The 16,286-nt window shown below is 37.1% G+C and overlaps 2 protein-coding genes and 1 long non-coding RNA gene across 4 annotated transcripts in view; 1 reads left to right on the forward strand and 2 right to left on the reverse strand.

The window, feature by feature from the left end:
- Positions 1–845: 845 nt before the first annotated feature.
- On the reverse strand, positions 846–6,043 carry nicn1 (nicolin 1). Of its 2 annotated transcripts, none has more exons than XM_008320782.3 (7): positions 5,859–6,043; positions 4,525–4,674; positions 4,036–4,215; positions 3,789–3,902; positions 3,544–3,612; positions 3,237–3,341; positions 846–2,573 (listed from the first exon to the last, which is right to left on the reverse strand). In XM_008320782.3, the coding sequence occupies exons 2-7, from the start codon at positions 4,669–4,671 to the stop codon at positions 2,532–2,534; spliced, it is 657 nt and encodes a 218-aa protein (XP_008319004.1). In that variant the 5' UTR covers positions 4,672–4,674; positions 5,859–6,043; the 3' UTR covers positions 846–2,531. The 2 variants fall into 2 exon arrangements, with proteins under 2 accessions (XP_008319004.1, XP_016891857.1); XM_017036368.2 differs by having other exon boundaries at positions 5,832–5,918.
- A 92-nt stretch (positions 6,044–6,135) lies between these two features.
- LOC112487736 (uncharacterized) overlaps positions 6,136–16,286 on the forward strand; it is a 19,052-nt gene continuing 8,901 nt past the window's right edge. Inside the window, exon 1 of the long non-coding RNA XR_003051098.1 lies at positions 6,136–6,346. This is a non-coding gene — a long non-coding RNA (uncharacterized LOC112487736). The remainder of the gene's footprint in view (positions 6,347–16,286) is intronic.
- Positions 7,354–11,984, reverse strand: LOC103386488 (zinc metalloproteinase nas-33-like). Its single transcript, XM_008320781.2, has 10 exons — positions 11,549–11,984; positions 11,374–11,461; positions 10,457–10,642; positions 10,168–10,320; positions 10,031–10,074; positions 9,092–9,763; positions 8,908–9,004; positions 8,478–8,663; positions 8,049–8,198; positions 7,354–7,931 (listed from the first exon to the last, which is right to left on the reverse strand). The coding sequence occupies exons 1-10, from the start codon at positions 11,595–11,597 to the stop codon at positions 7,889–7,891; spliced, it is 1,668 nt and encodes a 555-aa protein (XP_008319003.1). The 5' UTR covers positions 11,598–11,984; the 3' UTR covers positions 7,354–7,888.

The raw sequence follows: 16,286 nt of genomic DNA on the forward strand, positions 1-16,286 counted from the left end.
CCTGTAAACACGCCACACCCCAATTAACCAATTAACCAGCAAAACATTATAGCAAAATAAAAGTCCTTGTTCTGAACATATAGACGATTTTTTTTTAAAAAGGAAGGAAGGAAGAATAGAAGTGTTAGTCTGAAGTTTGGAACTCTGAATGTAGGTACAATTACAGGGAAAAGTAGAGAACTAGCCATTATGATGGAGAGAAGAAGAGTAGACGTTCTGTGTGTGCAGGAGACCAGGTGGAAGGGCAGCAAGGCTAGAAACATTGGAGGAGGCTACAAACTGTTTTATCATGGTTCAGATGGGAAGAGAAATGGAGTAGGGGTGATCCTAAAGGAAGAATATGTAAGAAATGTGGTGGAGGTGAAACGAGAGTCAGCCAGGTCGATGTGTGTGAAGGTAGAAATAAAAGGAGTAATGATAAATGGGACAAAGTCGAAAGAAAAAGAAGAAAAGAAGAAGATTGTCAATATGCCACGTACATGTGGGATGTCAACTGTGCTCCACCTGCCTGTGCGCCAAAGCCAGACAGCAGCACTAAAGAAGAAAAAGGCAGTTCCAGGTTCTAAAAACTGCCAACAAAATAATGTCACGTCCAGTTGCCTAACGGAACTCTTCAACGTTGAAAAGAAAAGTTTTTAGGTGCTTCTTGAAAGAAGAGAGGGAGGGCCATACTCTTGTAAACAAACTTGTAAAGAGTGGAAGGGTCATTCCTCCTGCTCTGACACCTACACATCTTCTTATACTGTACACCTGCACCAGGACCGGGAGGAAGACACACACCATTCATCTCCAGTGAGTGTAAAACATTACAGTTCCTACAGTACTCTAATGATCCATACAGATGCTGTTTTTATGAGTTGTCATTTATTAGCTCATTGATTACATCATTCATGTCTTCAAATGTGTCTTCATTCAGATCTAGGCAACTAAGCCTTGACACAGTGGTGGTTATATCATACATATAAAATACATCATCCTTTAATCCTGAACTGTCCATTATGGAAATGTATATCTGTGTTTTGAAAAGATCCAGGCTCTGCCTCTGGGGACAGCCAAAATATTTCCTGGTTCTGAAAATATGGTCAAAATATTTTGAGTTGGCTGATTTCAAATTTTGCCCTTTTTTATGATAAGATGTATTCAAAGATTTGGGGGTGGGTATGGGTATGGGTAAATTACAATATCCTAATACGTTTGATCAATCGTAAAGCGTTGAGAAAGTTCCATAATGACGACAGCTTTTAGTACCAGGAACCATTGGTGTTAAGGTGCAGATTACCTTCTTTCTCAGTAGAAAAGTTATTTAGATGTTCACCTGCATTTTTAATTTAATTAAATTAAATTAATTAATCCCCCCACAGGTCAGGGTACACATGGAGGTGTATGTGGTCTTCTTACTGGACTGGATGAGTGTTTTCAGTAGAGAACAAATTATGATTCTGCACCTTGAAGACTACTCAGCAAATCTGAAAGAGACAATGACAATAGCTTTTGATTTTCTTAGCTTGGGTAAGTGAAAATAATCAAACTATATATTTGTGTGTCGAATACCTTTAATACTGTGTCTGGTTTGAATCACTTACTTACTTTAGGTTTTACACTTAAAAAAAACATTTGTCTTTGTTCCTCTACAGATCCTCTCCCAGAGGAGCCTGAGGAGCAGACTGTTAAACACTCGGAATTCAGTAGATAAGTCTTTGGGTGCAATGCTTTCTGATACTAGAGAAATCCTTAAGTATTTTTACAGGCCCTTCAACAAGAGGTTGGCGTCTGTGCTTGAAAAAGAAATATTTCTCTGGAACAACACCCACTGAGACACAGGTCCAGGCAAGAAGCTGACACTCGACTTAGGCCTTCAGATTTGAACTGTCCCTTCAGCTCTTTCTGGGCCTCTTATTTGATGTATTTCCTTTCAGCTATTCTATAGAGAATAATTATGCAGTGGGTTAACTAGGACATGCTCTTTTTCAACTGTTACACCAGAGGAAAGTTTAAATACTTCTAGAACAACAGAGAGCCTCAGCAGCACGTGAGCCTAAATGTCAACTTCATCCATCCATCAACACCACCTGTGGGAGCTATGAATGTGATTTTTCTTTTGGTTAAGGGTTGTTTTGATGTTGCTTATTTTGAGACATTTATTACTCTAATTATTTTGTTTTATTTTGTCATGTATGACTCTTTGATTTTTTTTCATTTATTTTTCTACTTAAAAAAATCACTGACATTTGAATGTTTATTTTGATTAACTGTAGTTACAATGCTAATGGTAAATGTAGATAGAAATGATGAAAATTTTAATTATTTTTGAGCAGACAGAATTTCCAGGATTAAAGTAGTGAAGAAAAATATTCATTTTAAACCACATCGTCATGTTAATGTATTTTATAGTTTAATAATAACACATAAATAAAAAATTAAATACTATTAACATTAAATCCATGTGAAATGAAGGGTAAAATAGCAGCACAAAACGTAACATCACAGCAGATCTTCAGTGTGAAACTGAACCAACATCATGTTTGTTGTCATCATGTCAAAGAGATCAAATCAATGTCGTAGCTTCCGTCCACCTATGGACAGAAAGAAACAAGTGACATCGTACGTTTGAGGAGGTCAGGTGACCACATACATGACGTTAAATGTAAATGTAACACCTGCAAAAACCAACTGGCACCGGGGCAGGGTGGTGTAACACCAAAGACAATACACTGAACATCACAATCTGTAACTTAGAAAACTTTATCCAGAATATAGCATTATATCCACAGAACTAAAATGCTCTTGGATTCATTAATTGTTGCTAAATGTGTAGCTAAAGTTAGTAGCATTCTGATAAAGCAGACACTTTAAATATATTGCTACCAGTAGAGTGGTGTTGCTTAATTTTAGCATCTTTTAACAACACAACATTTAACAACACATAAAATGTGATTATAATTGTTATGGAAAAATACAAAGCAACATTTTGTAGAATTTAATGTTGATTGTGGCTACATGTGAAGCTAAACTGACGTCAGAACAAAACAAATTCATAAATGTGCCTAAATATGCCTTGCTTAGAAGAACGCTACACATATCCACATGAACATGAAGCTACTGTTAGTATTGTTTAAGGATGCAAACCCTCAATACAGGGAACCAGCCACTGTTGACTCTACTGTAAAGAGTTGTCCTTGTAGATCAGGCTAACAGCCCTGAGCAACAGCTAAGTTATAACTCTGTTTTACACTCACGTCAAATCTTCCAATAGATGCCATGGTCTGGTCACTCTGCATGACCTGGGTAAGAGCCCACATCTGCTGAATACTAGATGACACCATCTGAGGGTCAGGAAGGCCCTAAAAAGAGGCCAAAGGTCAACTTTTCATCATGTCTCCAGCTAGTTAATCAGCACTGTTTAACTTTCTGTAATAGTTACCAAATGTCTGAGTAACCATCAGCAACGGGTAAATATTGTATAATTAGTTTTAAAATGTATATTGAATATTTCAAAATAAAAAAGCCTTGAAAATCCTGAAATTAAAATCAAAGAGTGTTCACCTCTATGTCAAGATGTTGATCCACCAGTGTCAGGTCTGATAGCCAATCAGCAACCTCCTTTTCTGGGTCCTGAAAGAGGAATAAAAAAAAAAAGTAGTCTGTAATTAATGAATTTACAATCCTCAAAATATACAAATGTTCTTTGAATGTAAATGACAAGTTATTACTTGAGGACTCCCTGTTGTTCATATGAGTAGATTCAGCCTCTAATGGAATAAATAAATGCAAAATGAGCATAAACAAACCATCTCGGTGTGGGGGTACAACTGAACATCATCCAGGCTGAAGGTCAGCCAGTTTGACGACGGCTGCCTTAGAATCAGGCGCACACAGGTCACGTGATCTGGGTCCACTTCCATCTGTGTCAAACAATCAGAAGGAGAAATTAAAAACATCAGCCTTGAAGAAAATGAATGCTGTTTACCGTTTACAGCGGAAGAATCAGACTGAGAACTGTTGATGACCGGTGGCCACAGTGCTGTGAAAGACTACCTTTGACCTACTGATGGAGCAGTAGTCCTGTGACCCCACCTCCGTGTGCGGATTCTCCATGAGGACCAGATTTCTCAGGGCCGTGCACCACTTGGCCATGGCTTCATGACCAGGTTTCTTCCTCAGTAAGCGCACCGTCACAGAGGCAGTGTAGTAGTTCTTAAAAGTGATTTCCTGGATCTAAAATACAGAGAAGATAATTTTCTCATCATTCACACCAAAGCTCATGTGTAAAACCAGGGTTTTTACACATCACACAGGAGGTGTTGAGCCATTACTTCCTCCACTAGGTCTTGGGAATTCAGTGGGTTTTTTTAAACATACAGTAATAAATATAAAAAGAATACTGATATATTTTGTGTTACGAGACATTTAGTGGAAAGATTTTTTCTTCTGCTCATCAGTGGATTATTTTGATCATATACTCTACATCGACCATCAAATTTAGCAGCAGGGGGCGCAATGAAGATCAGTAAAGTCCTTGCTTACATTGATGGTTTTTCCAAAAGGCAGCATCACATCAACCACAGAAACCCCAGACTGAGCTGTGTCAGATTTAGCTTCTCCGATCTGTAGGTGGATTGCAGGTTTGACAGTGCAGGTCACCATCTTCCGCTCAGCGGTGCCCCCACTCATCTCCTGGAGACACATTAGGATTTGACTTGTTCAAGTAGCAGAACAGTCCAACAAAACGTTTTCTAATATTTTGTCAAATGTGTTAGGATTTGTACTCATTCAAACTCTCATTTTCTTATCACATCAGGCATTTTATGCTAACTTTTACATTTGATTTAATTTATCATTGTTTTTTCACTTACTTCTTTAATGTTTGCAAACTGTGTGCTATGGTTAATAAACTGTAAGTCTGTCTTTAGTAATCTTTTAAATAATTAATCGGAATGGCTAACTTTTACATCTTCTTGTACCAACTCTAAGATGACTTTGGGCTTAATTTGAGCAGTTTTGGGTGTTCTGCTATATTACTGTAATTCTCTGTAAGTTTTATTTTAAAAGGTATATTAGGGCTGCAATTTCTCACATTACCATTGTTTGTCTGAACTTTGTATTATTTTAGCGAAATATATATATTTTTCCTACTGAATGGAATTCCTTTTTGTGTTAATGATTATTATTATTACATTTCATTTTAACTTTGGTCTTGACTGTAAGTCAGTATTCACCATCTTGGTTATGATTTTGACAACGTATGCTAACTGTGAAGTTTTTATTTATTTTACAGTTTAGATTCTTCTAGACTATTTTGCCTTTAAATTTTGCCACCTCAAAAAAAAAAAAAAAAAAGTTATGCATCACTAAAGGATATGTTCTGGTTAGGCGTTTTCAATTGTTGTTATTTTGAGCTAACTCCATGCTATTAAATGTCTATTCGTTTCGCTGTATTTGTAGTATAGTATATTATAGTATATTATATTATAGTATAGTATTATTGATTTTGCTAACGTAAATTTTGTAGTGCTATTGCAATTCCAATAGTTTGTATTTATTCACAAAAACCACGGACAGCAACACACCGGAAGTCGTAGACAACGACTTCCGTTTGTTTCTTTTAATCAGACTAACAGATCGTTGTTTGAACATTAAGCCGTGTCGTCTGTTTGTATAAACATGATCCCACAACTAATACATTAGCTAAAGAAGCTAACAATACGGAGGCTAGCGAACACTCAAGTGCTAACACTACTTATTTTTTCTTTCTAGTGCTAACACTACCTATACTGTAAAAAAAAGAACAACTTGACGTCAGCGTCAAAACATATATATGGATAAATACTGACAGATAAGCGAGCATTTTCGGTCCTCACCTCCGTCACTAAGAGATGGAAGTCTGTCACTTCGGTTAATGTGGAAAAACGCAAAAACACTAGGACGGTGCTACCATTAGGCACGGGCAATTGTTATGGGTATCTCAAAAACCTCATAAAATATACAATTATACATGTAAAAAAATTAAAATTCTGATTTTAAGTCTTTAAACGTGGTTTCTCTTTATTTGTGCGCTAAGACAGCATTTAAATGCTTTCACCACTGTTTATCATCTCGGCTTCTCCCCACCTGGCAAACATGGACTATTCCATCTTACTGCGCACGTGCAGACAATGGACAGGGGAAGACCGTTGCAAAACAAACTTGTTGGCGCGGTGAGTGAAACAAATCATGGAGTAGAACTACTGTTTTCTTCTAAAGCTCTAACTGGCGCTGGCTACCTTATTCATGGTGACGCCTTAAATGAGAAAACGCAGAACTGTGGCCTAATGCTGTCAGTCTCAATCCAGGAGAGAGTGGTGAAGATGTGAGTATCTAAACGCATAAAATATATATAAAATATCTCTTTTTCGTGAAGTAAAATTATAAAATGTGGGCAATCGTACATTCTTATTAGTCTCTGTCAGATTATATTCAAAGTTTGTTTTTGTTTGTTTGTTTTTATCAAACTTGTTTAGGCTGGTATATCTTGCACAATGTGTCACGGCTGATGTTTGGGGGTACATCTTTTTGTCATTTAGTGTTTGGTTGTTAAAAAATTAAACATTTTGGCCACAAATATCACGTTGTTGTTGCTAAGGTAAAGATATTCCACACTGAGGAAAATCACTTGTTTTGTTGCAGCATCAAAAAGGGCAGAATGGAACAAAGAAAGAATAAAATAATAATAATTTTAAAAAACTATCACCGAGGCATAATAGAATGACAATACAAACGTAAAAATAGAAAAATGTAATAAAAAGGTAAAAATAGGATCAGTAAAAATACAAAACACTAGACATTTAAAAACTATAAATGTTTTCGTACCAGATAAATAACATGGTAAAACGGTGACGTTTATTATTATGAAAATCTACTTGTTTTATTGAATATCGCATTGTAAATTTGCTGTTCAAATTAGTAGATTATATACGTGTTGTAACGATAAATGTCCAGGAGAGGGCAGGCGTACTCTATATACAGTATAGGTCATGTGCTTTGTGTCTGAGTCAGCTGAACTACGTTGTATTTTAATGTTAACTACGTATTTATATATACATAGACATTTGGATTTCCTACATAAAACCAAATTTGGAGTTATTGGTAGCATAACCTGTTGTTTTTAGTTCTTTAAAATCTTTGTATTGGCCCCATCTTTGTCCTAGTTTGAGTCTTGTTTCTTTTGTTTTGTTTCCTAAACTCCCACTCTTGGTCTTTTTCCCTAAGAAAAAAGATGCCGTTTGTCCTTTGAAAAACTTGCTCTTGTGTAGTCCTGAATTCTTCTTATTAAAACCATTAAAATCAAATTAAGGAGTTAAACAAAATCTGACTTATGTTTTTCAATAAAGACATTTATTTAGTTCAGACAGAATGTTATGATTTTCAGATAAAAAGTTCTTTACATACATTTACAATTTATAGAGATTGTACAAACATTTCTGTACATTTCAACAAGTATCCAGAACTGATTTACAGACACATGCAAATGTCACATGCAAATGTCATCATTCACATCCTGTACTCTGTGGAGACATCAAAGCTAAAATACTTTGAGGATATTATCTAATGTAGATAAGATATTTACACTGTAAAACAAAGTTTTACGAACAAAACAATCACATTATTTTAAATTTCACTGGGGGCCACAGCTCATCATCATGATGAATTCAAGGTAACATTCAGGATTATTGCATTTCAGGCTATTAGTACTTGTTACCTTTGAGTCTGCAACGTTGGGCTTCAGTACATAATTTCACATTTATACCTTGCTACTTTCCATTCATTACTCCTCTCTTTATGCTTTTTAACGTAGTGTATGCTTCGAAAGAGGTAATTGTGAAGTATCCTGACAGCTGGACAGAGATCTTCTTTAACTCCCCCTCTGACTGTACTTGAAACTCCAGCGATGATCACTGTCGGAAAAGAAAAAGATTATAAATTTAATCCACCTTTCCAAAAAATTATAATCTCCCCAAAAAACTCCATAAACTGCAAAGGTACATGGGGCTATTAAAAAAAGCACAACTTACCCTTCCTGTGTGTCATAAATACTCTTCACTCCAGTGATGAAGTTTTTTCCGGCAACTTTCCAGCTGAAATACTCGTGCCAGTAGTTAAAAAAGGGTGTGACTTGGTGCTCGATAAGTGAGAAGGAAGGTTTGCAGCAATAAAACTTCCACCTTGAAAAAATACACAACAACACCAATTAAAATTGCTCTTGCAGTCATGTCACTAACATGAGACATTTAGCATATTAAACTAAGTAAAAGCTTAATCTGTGTTAGCTTAATAGCTAAGGAATAATCGAGAACCACAAGTGCCAGATTTCTGGTATTATCAGCTTTACTTGATAATTTATCCTGTGTATCCCAGGAGTGTGGAAAATTTGGTACACTTGAATGCTACAATGAAAGCGGCAGGGATTACTATCGTTAAAGGTCAACATAATAGTCACTCACCTCCTGTCACTCATTTCAGAGTTGAAGACACTGTGGATACCAGCGATGGCGCTGCCTACTCCACATTGAAAGTCAAAACCTGTCGCATAATTGTTCACATACTGGCTCCAGTAGCACTGCCAGGTTTCTTCAAAACCCTTACATTTAAAGGCCCAGTTTCGATCTTTCCACTGGCTGTTGTAGGAACTGCAGAAGAAAACGAAAAAAATGATTTACATTCAAACACCAATGTTTCAATCAACACAATAATTGTTTTTAAAATACTACTGGACTAATTCAACTTCTGTCTAGCTTTTGGGAAAGTAGATAGATGGATGGATGGATGGATGGATGGATGGATAGATAAAGATTGATAAAAATAATAACTCATCTTGTAACATATTATCCTAGTTGACCTGTGTAAAAATGGTCAGTGTTTGTTGTGTTCTACCTTGTGATGTGGGATATAGCTTGTCCCCTGGGACACTTGGTAGTGAAAGGTTCTCCTAACTTGTTGTCCCACTCGCCGTCTTTATGCAGGTAACTGTCTGTAAAAGGAAACATGTCCATTTAACTATCCATTTAAATTCACACAACTTTTACCAAAGATCAAAACTCTTTAATGTTGTCCTCACCACAGTCATAGAGCTTGTTGATCTTCAGGATGTCATTTTCCGTCATTTGAACCCTCTGCCCAATGGTGGCAGAGGTCTGGATGGGTGTGATGGTGAAGCGGTTGTTCCTTGAGAAGTCCAGTGACCCATAATGCATGATGGAGGAGTAATCGTAGGGAACGTTGAGGTTGTTTGTCTCATGGAGGTCAAAGTTACGCTGATAACCATCCAAGACGTTTTCCAGGTGGATCCTGACATAGAGGTCTCTGTCAGTCCGACTCTGCTCATGCCAGAACCCAAGGGCATGGATTAATTCATGTTGAATGATGCCGTGGGTCACACAGCCTGAACCCAGAGATAGATCTTGTCTCCCACCAGTCCGACCGATCCAAGACCAACATCCAGAATTTTTCACAATATTGACCCAGCTGCTCTGGGTACTTTGAGGAACAAAGCGAACGCAGGTGTTCAGGTGGAAGCTGCTCATGGAATTTTGGATTTGCTGTTTCTCATCACTGCTGAAGTCCTCAGTTAACTTGTATGGAACATTGACCAGCCCATTTATCTTTGGCCATTTACAATTTGAACAGACATTGGCATTCCTTTTTGTTGACTTCATGACATCTCCTTCTTCCATGTAGTGCGAAATTGGACTGTTTGATGAGATGATCTTTGAATTGATGGTAACTCCATCTAAAAACACAGAGCAATAATTTGTTGATATAATTATATGAGGTTCTGATACATGACTACGGCTGACCTCAAACATCGTAAAGTAGCGTGACTTTATTGCTTGTCTGTGGCTGATAAGTAGTCAGAATCTCTTAGCATACCTCAGATAACAAAGATCTAACCTGTGTCTGTGTCTATGTAAGCTAAATAACACAGTTTTTGGAGAGTGAGTGCTCTACATTTGTTCTAGGTTAGAAGGTGTCCGACTTGGTTTGTGAAAGTTCTTACCTAGGTCTATCCCTCTGCAGTAGCTGAATCCCCAACGATGATCTCTGTGAAGTAAAATCAAAGAGTCACAGTGAATGCTTTGCGTTGTTGCCAACATTTAGCAGTAGAATAGAGAGCGTTTAGGGCTGTTAACCTACCCATCGCCATTGCTGAAGTATGTGGTGACGCCTGTGAGGTAATTGTCTCCAGGTACAGGCCAGATAAAATTTTCTTTGAAGAAGTTAATCATTGGGGTTTCACTGCACTCAAAGGTGACCAGGTTGGAAGCCCCGCAGCAACGAAAACTCCAACTTCAGACAGATAAGGGAATAATGTAGCTTGAGTCAAAATGTTCATCCCTCATGTTCAGATATTGCAAACAATGACTTGAGTGACAATTAGTCATTAAAAAAGAAATAAATCTCATCTTTGTTGAGACCTACTTACTTTCTTTCCTTAGTTTCATGGTCGTAGCCACTGTAAATAGCGTTGATCACTTGATTGGCTGGACAGTTGAATTTGATCTCACCACTAGTGAGAAAAAAAAGCGGGGACCACGAACACTCTGACAACTGTTTAAGGTTTTTGCAGGCAGTATTCCACTGACGGTCTTTGAAACTCGCGTCATATTTACTAGAAGGAAAAAAAGAACAAAAACAGGTTTTTTACTGTAGTGTCGGTTACCCTTAATCATATCAAAAGATTTTCTCATCTTAAAAGATATAATTAAAAGGTGCACTTTTTGTGTAACAATATGCCGATCATAGTGCATTTTTGTTATAAATGTCATGAACTCGTCTTAGATCTTCTCCTCCCACCCAACTTTTTTCCCCCTCTCTCTCTCTCCCCCCTACTTCATATGTTTATAAACATGTATATTATATATTATTATTGTTGTAATGATAATTATATTAATCATTATTATTATTAAATAGTTTGATGTCAGCTGTTCAGTCACACCTCCAAGCTTTCCGTGCACATGCATTAAAGTAATTCACAAACCTGACTGTCAGGAAAAACTCACCCTGAAGTACAGTGATCTGCTCAGTGAGACTCACTTTTTTCAGTTTTATTTAAAATCACTAGTAAATGCTCCATTTAGCTGCAATCACAGTTCAGGTGCAAACCGTTTTTTGCCATTGAGTTAGGAAAAAAAATCTCATAGGCAGTTTTATACCTGACCTGACATTCAATTGTATTTTTATCACAGCATGAACATTTGTTCATTGTTCCCAATGTTGTTTTATTAGAATTTTGTTAGTTCCGTCTTTTATCACTCAAATATTCAAATGTCTACATTTTCCCCTAACATTCATGTTCGAACGCTGATTTACTGTATAGAATCACTGAGAGTGTGAGCTCACCTCTCAACCATGGAGATCACTTGTGTTTCATCACACTTTTTGTATAACATGCCTTTCACCTGGTTGAAAGCCACAGTTGTTTTTCCCCCTGCAAAAAGACAACATCCTTGTTAAGGTCATGGCATCAATCAGACAACCCTTCAAGTCAAAAATCAAAATGTAATGACATCCTTACCAAAGAGGGAGAGCATCAACAAGAGAGCAGGGAGAGTCAGAGTTGACATCTTGATTGTTGCAGGTTGAGTGGATTGCTTTCCTCTCAGGAGTCTGACTTACTCCTCGAAGCTCCTGTCATTTATACGCTCTTTGCCGCATCACAGTGTGGGTGTGGCCTTGTCACACGTGTGTTTTCTTAGTGCACAGCTGTCTGCTTTCACGTGCAATTAAGGGTGAGTAGAGTGCCAACAACCTTACCCTTTTTATACAGCGTCTTCCTCATAACTTTTGTGCTTTACCAGAAGAAGCAGGCGACGTAATATTGTATCATTACTGCCTTTCAGGCCAAAGTGATGACAGAGAATATAGGTCATCAGACACTGACAGTTAACACGAGTTTTAGACATTGTCTTTTAACCACCAAAGAAAACACACACACACACACACACACTACCTTACGCGTTTACTAAGGTCCCTCTGCCTTCACTGCTGCAAAAGTAACTGCAGTTTACATGTTAATGTTTCTGAAACTATGACGAACATGAGTCTGCCAGTCTTCGTCTAAATACAAGGCAGAATCGGTGCTGTAGCTCCGGAATCTGGAGCCTTATTGTTGCCTTGTACACAGGTATGTGTCCTTACTCCTCACCCCACATCTCCTCCACCCTTCCTTGACTGTTGGTAGTGGCCCCAGCTCCCTAAGAATCTCAAAAAGGTAAAATTGTAGAAAATAAAAGATCAAGTCTAACTGGTCAACTCAGACCAGAAAATCTTCTTGATGTTTAAAGTAATGCCCCCTGTTGGCAGATTTCCAGGAGTTTAATCACCAGCTTTTCTCAAGCGGGTTGTGCTTGATGACATGTTTTCATAATTAAATAATAACTGGGAACAGATGAGTCTCTTTGTTCAAATGAATCACTCTTTTAATGAGCAAATGTTTGCAGTTAGGAAGCGGTGACTTTACCTGCTCTAAATACTCTAGTTTTCTAACAAATACTCCTCATAATAATACTGCATACATCAAAAACAACAAACATTCATCTGGAATGAAATGCAAATACATTGAAATATTGACAGCAGCTACTTTTAAACATGAAGCATATAAAAATACAGTCTGTGTGCTGGGCATTGCTGCCTGACGGCATGCTCATCTGAACACCTCCCTGGGCCCCACTAGTGCCTGAGTGTCACCAGTGGGGCCAACTTACCTCAAGGGCGATTTCCTTGGTATGATCACGGGCTGGGGGTTAGGGCTGTGTCAGGGGAATTATTGGTGGTCATCCTTATCCTTACCTTCAGGGTAAGAGAAGGGGTGGAATGGGGTGTCTTACTAGACTATGGCATTTCCTGATTAGCTGGTTGTTATAAAATATTAAATATATATACAAGTTTATAAATTGACTATCTTATTGTAAGACACCTCTTCAGTAGTGAACCTTGGGGTCATCGAGTGTTTCGTCCGCTATCACGAGCAAATGTTAGAAGCATTGATAGGGGAAATGATTAAACATACTGTGAATTCTATTGGCACTTTATTAGGATTACCAGTGAAATCAATTGTGATCAACCAAAACAAGAAAAATATTTTAGAATCAAATCATTTGAAATATAGGGTAAATATAAACAAAAATAAATAAATAAAAATGATTTAAAATAAAGGATAAAATTGATTGTTTCTCTCGCTGATTCGTTCACTGGGTGTCAACTCTTAAATGAATCCCTGCCAGCAGAACATTAACATCCAAGTTAGAGTGCACCAGTTGGACATAATCCAGATTACATTAGCAGTCATTGATTTTAGTTTCAAGGGGTGTGGTTTAATGACAAATGCCAATGCATGTGATATGTGAACGTAAAGGCATGTTGAGAACCTGCAGGTGGTATTTAGGTAGATATTTTTAAGTTGTCTGATGTCAGATATAGGTCAATAAACCCATGATTTAAAAAGGAAGGGGACACAGCCAAGGGAAATTCCTGCCAAAAATAGAAATAGAGGAATCTCAATGATGACGTTTAAACACTAGATTTTCAGAGTTACATAATTTTGTCTGGGGGCAACAATTAACTTTTTGGCTAACTTTTTAACAATGCCTTAAAACAATCCACCTGTGAAGGAAATGTCTTTTTCATTTGGGAAAAATGGTTTCCATTATTTACTTATATTTTGGTGCAACCAAATTAGTTTTAATCAGTATTTAAGTAGTTTTCTTTTAAATCCCAAATTAGTTTTAATCAGTATTTAAGTGATTTTCTTTTAAATCATTGTGTCAAAGTTTCGTATCAGTGATCATTTTTTTTCATCTTTTGTTTTAATGTTGAATAACGTCATGATCTTTTAAGAAATAGCCAGAAATACATGTTGGGTGGTGGGATTAAAAATATATAACAACATATTTTGCTGTTCTTTACATTAATGTTCTTATATTTTTACTTAGTCATAGCCTGATGTAGGTTTTTTTTCCTTCAATTTATTTAAAATTAAGGCCTAGACTAGAGCCAATAAAACTAAATAATAAAAAAAAAAACGTGGTTCCACGTTGTTGTCTGGATAATTTACACTACAATCAGACAATCCATGTGTTTCACTTTACGTCACTGTGACGTGTACCAATCGACTGATTTTGGGAACATGTGGCTGACGGTGTGCACACAGTCTTGTGTGTCTAAAGTCCCTAAAGCAGCACAGACATAAGGTGAAGTACACCGACATGTACACACTTCCAACTGTATTTTGGTCGTTGAGGTATGTAAGTACAAAAATATTACACAACCTGGACGAACAGGAAGTTCTACATGACTTCACAATGGAAAAAACAAAGTTAGATGAGAGTGGAGTGAATTATTTTGTCACTGATGTGGTGTGATTGGAAATTCCGCAGTATCTGCTGTGACTCAGTCATTTTCCAGAGACTCCACTTAGGCTGTGACTTAATGACATCCCGTTTTAACCCATCCTGTTTTGTTGTTTTGAAGCAAATTTGTTTTAGTGTAAAGATGTTGGTGTTAGTTGTTCGACTGTTGATAACAGTGTGGGGAGGTTCGTAAATGGTAAATACGTATATAGAAAGTATCGCATTTGACATTTTATTAAAAGAGAAACATTTGACACAAGTGAAGATGTCCAATTAAAATTAATATGATTGAAGACGGAATCATTATAGTCAGCATCTGAAAAAAAAAAGTTGGGGTCTGAAACTCATGGTCTGGTCTACTGAAGGATGCTTAAACTGTTTGTCTGTACCAGGACTATTGTAGTTAATGTAAGCTCTGGTGTCTGTACCATGACTGTCATAGCTAACATTAGCTCATTTGACTGTACCAAGAATGTTGAAGTTAACATTAGCTCTGGTGTCTAGACCGGGGCTCCTGTAGTTAACAACTCTTGTTTATTCACCAGGACTGTTGTAGCTAACGATAAATCTGGTGTCTGTACCACGGTGGTTGTTGCTAAAATGAGCTCTGGCGTCTGTGCCAGGATGGGTTAAGCTTACATAAGCTTTCTGTGCATACAACAACGTGTCTAACATTGTGTTGACAATGTAACCTTGAAGTACTATGGTAATAACAAAACATATTTTACAATTTGCACAAAAACACCACCATGAGGAAAATTTAAACAAACACGCCTTGCTATGTTGTCATGTCTTTTCTCCGTCAATTGTCAATTGCCTTACAACACAAAAAACATATGGAACCAGCCAATTTGGTTAAGAAATCAGCAGAAAATGCATAATTCTGTGTTTGAGGTTTAAGGTTCTTTGGCCCACCGAAGATTTCTGGACGTTCTTGGAATGGTGGATAAAGATTAAGGTTAATGGATTAATATGGTTTAAGAAACAAAGGAACAGCCCCAACATCTATTGTCAGTGTTAGAAACTAAACCAGCTGCACACACTCAGTCAAATTCCTCACCGGTGCTTTGATGCCAAATATGATTTAAGAGACTCTGTTATGTAACTTGTCATTATGTCCTATTATAGAGCTGCTATTACTTAAACCTGTCAGTTACCGATAAGTGTTTGGCTAACACACATTTCAGTTGTCATGCAACACACACTTTGAATTCCTTTGTAATAAACTCTTACAACAGGTTAGCATCCAAGATAATGTTGGCCTGGCTGCCATTTCATGCCTACGGACTTTTGGGTGTTTCCAGACTGTGTGTTTGTGTGTTTGTCGCAAACCTACTACGCAAACCTTTCATCAATCTGTGATATCGTGGTCAAACTTTACTTTGCTATAGACTAGCTCTTAGTTAGCATGCTATACACAGCTTTCATTGACTTCGAAATCCGGTTGTTACAGACCTTAGTAACAACTGCATTAACTTTAAGTTACTTTGAGTTAACTTTAAGTTGTTTCTTTGGGAGTTGGTATTTTATTTACTAACTAAAATCTCTTCCTGTTTTTGTTGAACTCTAGACTTTTTATTCTGTCTAACTTTTTGTCAAGTTGTTTGTGTGCAAAACAATTGAACAGATTAGTCTTACAGTAGTAAGAAAACTTTTCATGTTTTTGGCCAACTGAGGTGATTTTCTTCATTCTTCGTGACTAAAGAGCTAACAAAAGAGTGAATAAAAATATTCTGTAATAGTTTGAGGCAGGAATTGTTAGGGGAATCAAGAGACAAAGTTAACAAACAAGAGCAATTAAGGTCTTTGTTGGAATGTCTTTTTCCATAGCCACTCCCCTTTTCTTTGTCTATCCATCAACTTGCAGCCAAAAGTTATGTGTAATTTCCCCATTTGCACAAGATT

Source organism: Cynoglossus semilaevis, chromosome 11, assembly GCF_000523025.1.
Source record: "Cynoglossus semilaevis isolate Cse_v1.0 chromosome 11, Cse_v1.0, whole genome shotgun sequence".
In the NCBI taxonomy this organism is placed as follows: Eukaryota; Metazoa; Chordata; class Actinopteri; order Pleuronectiformes; family Cynoglossidae; genus Cynoglossus; species Cynoglossus semilaevis.

Coding starts and splice junctions, on each gene's coding strand:
- nicn1 (XM_008320782.3), bottom strand. CDS start 4,671: ATGAGTGGGGGCACCGCTGAGCGGAAGATGGTGACCTGCACTGTCAAA. Junction 3,613..3,788: donor TGTACCCCCACACCGAGATG/GTTTGTTTATGC, acceptor TTCCTCTTTCAG/GACCCAGAAAAGGAGGTTGC. Junction 2,574..3,236: donor CATCTATTGGAAGATTTGAC/GTGAGTGTAAAA, acceptor TTCTGTCCATAG/GTGGACGGAAGCTACGACAT.
- LOC103386488 (XM_008320781.2), bottom strand. CDS start 11,597: ATGTCAACTCTGACTCTCCCTGCTCTCTTGTTGATGCTCTCCCTCTTT. Junction 9,764..10,030: donor CTGCAGAGGGATAGACCTAG/GTAAGAACTTTC, acceptor CTGTGTTTTTAG/ATGGAGTTACCATCAATTCA. Junction 8,199..8,477: donor TCTGAAATGAGTGACAGGAG/GTGAGTGACTAT, acceptor TATTTTTTCAAG/GTGGAAGTTTTATTGCTGCA.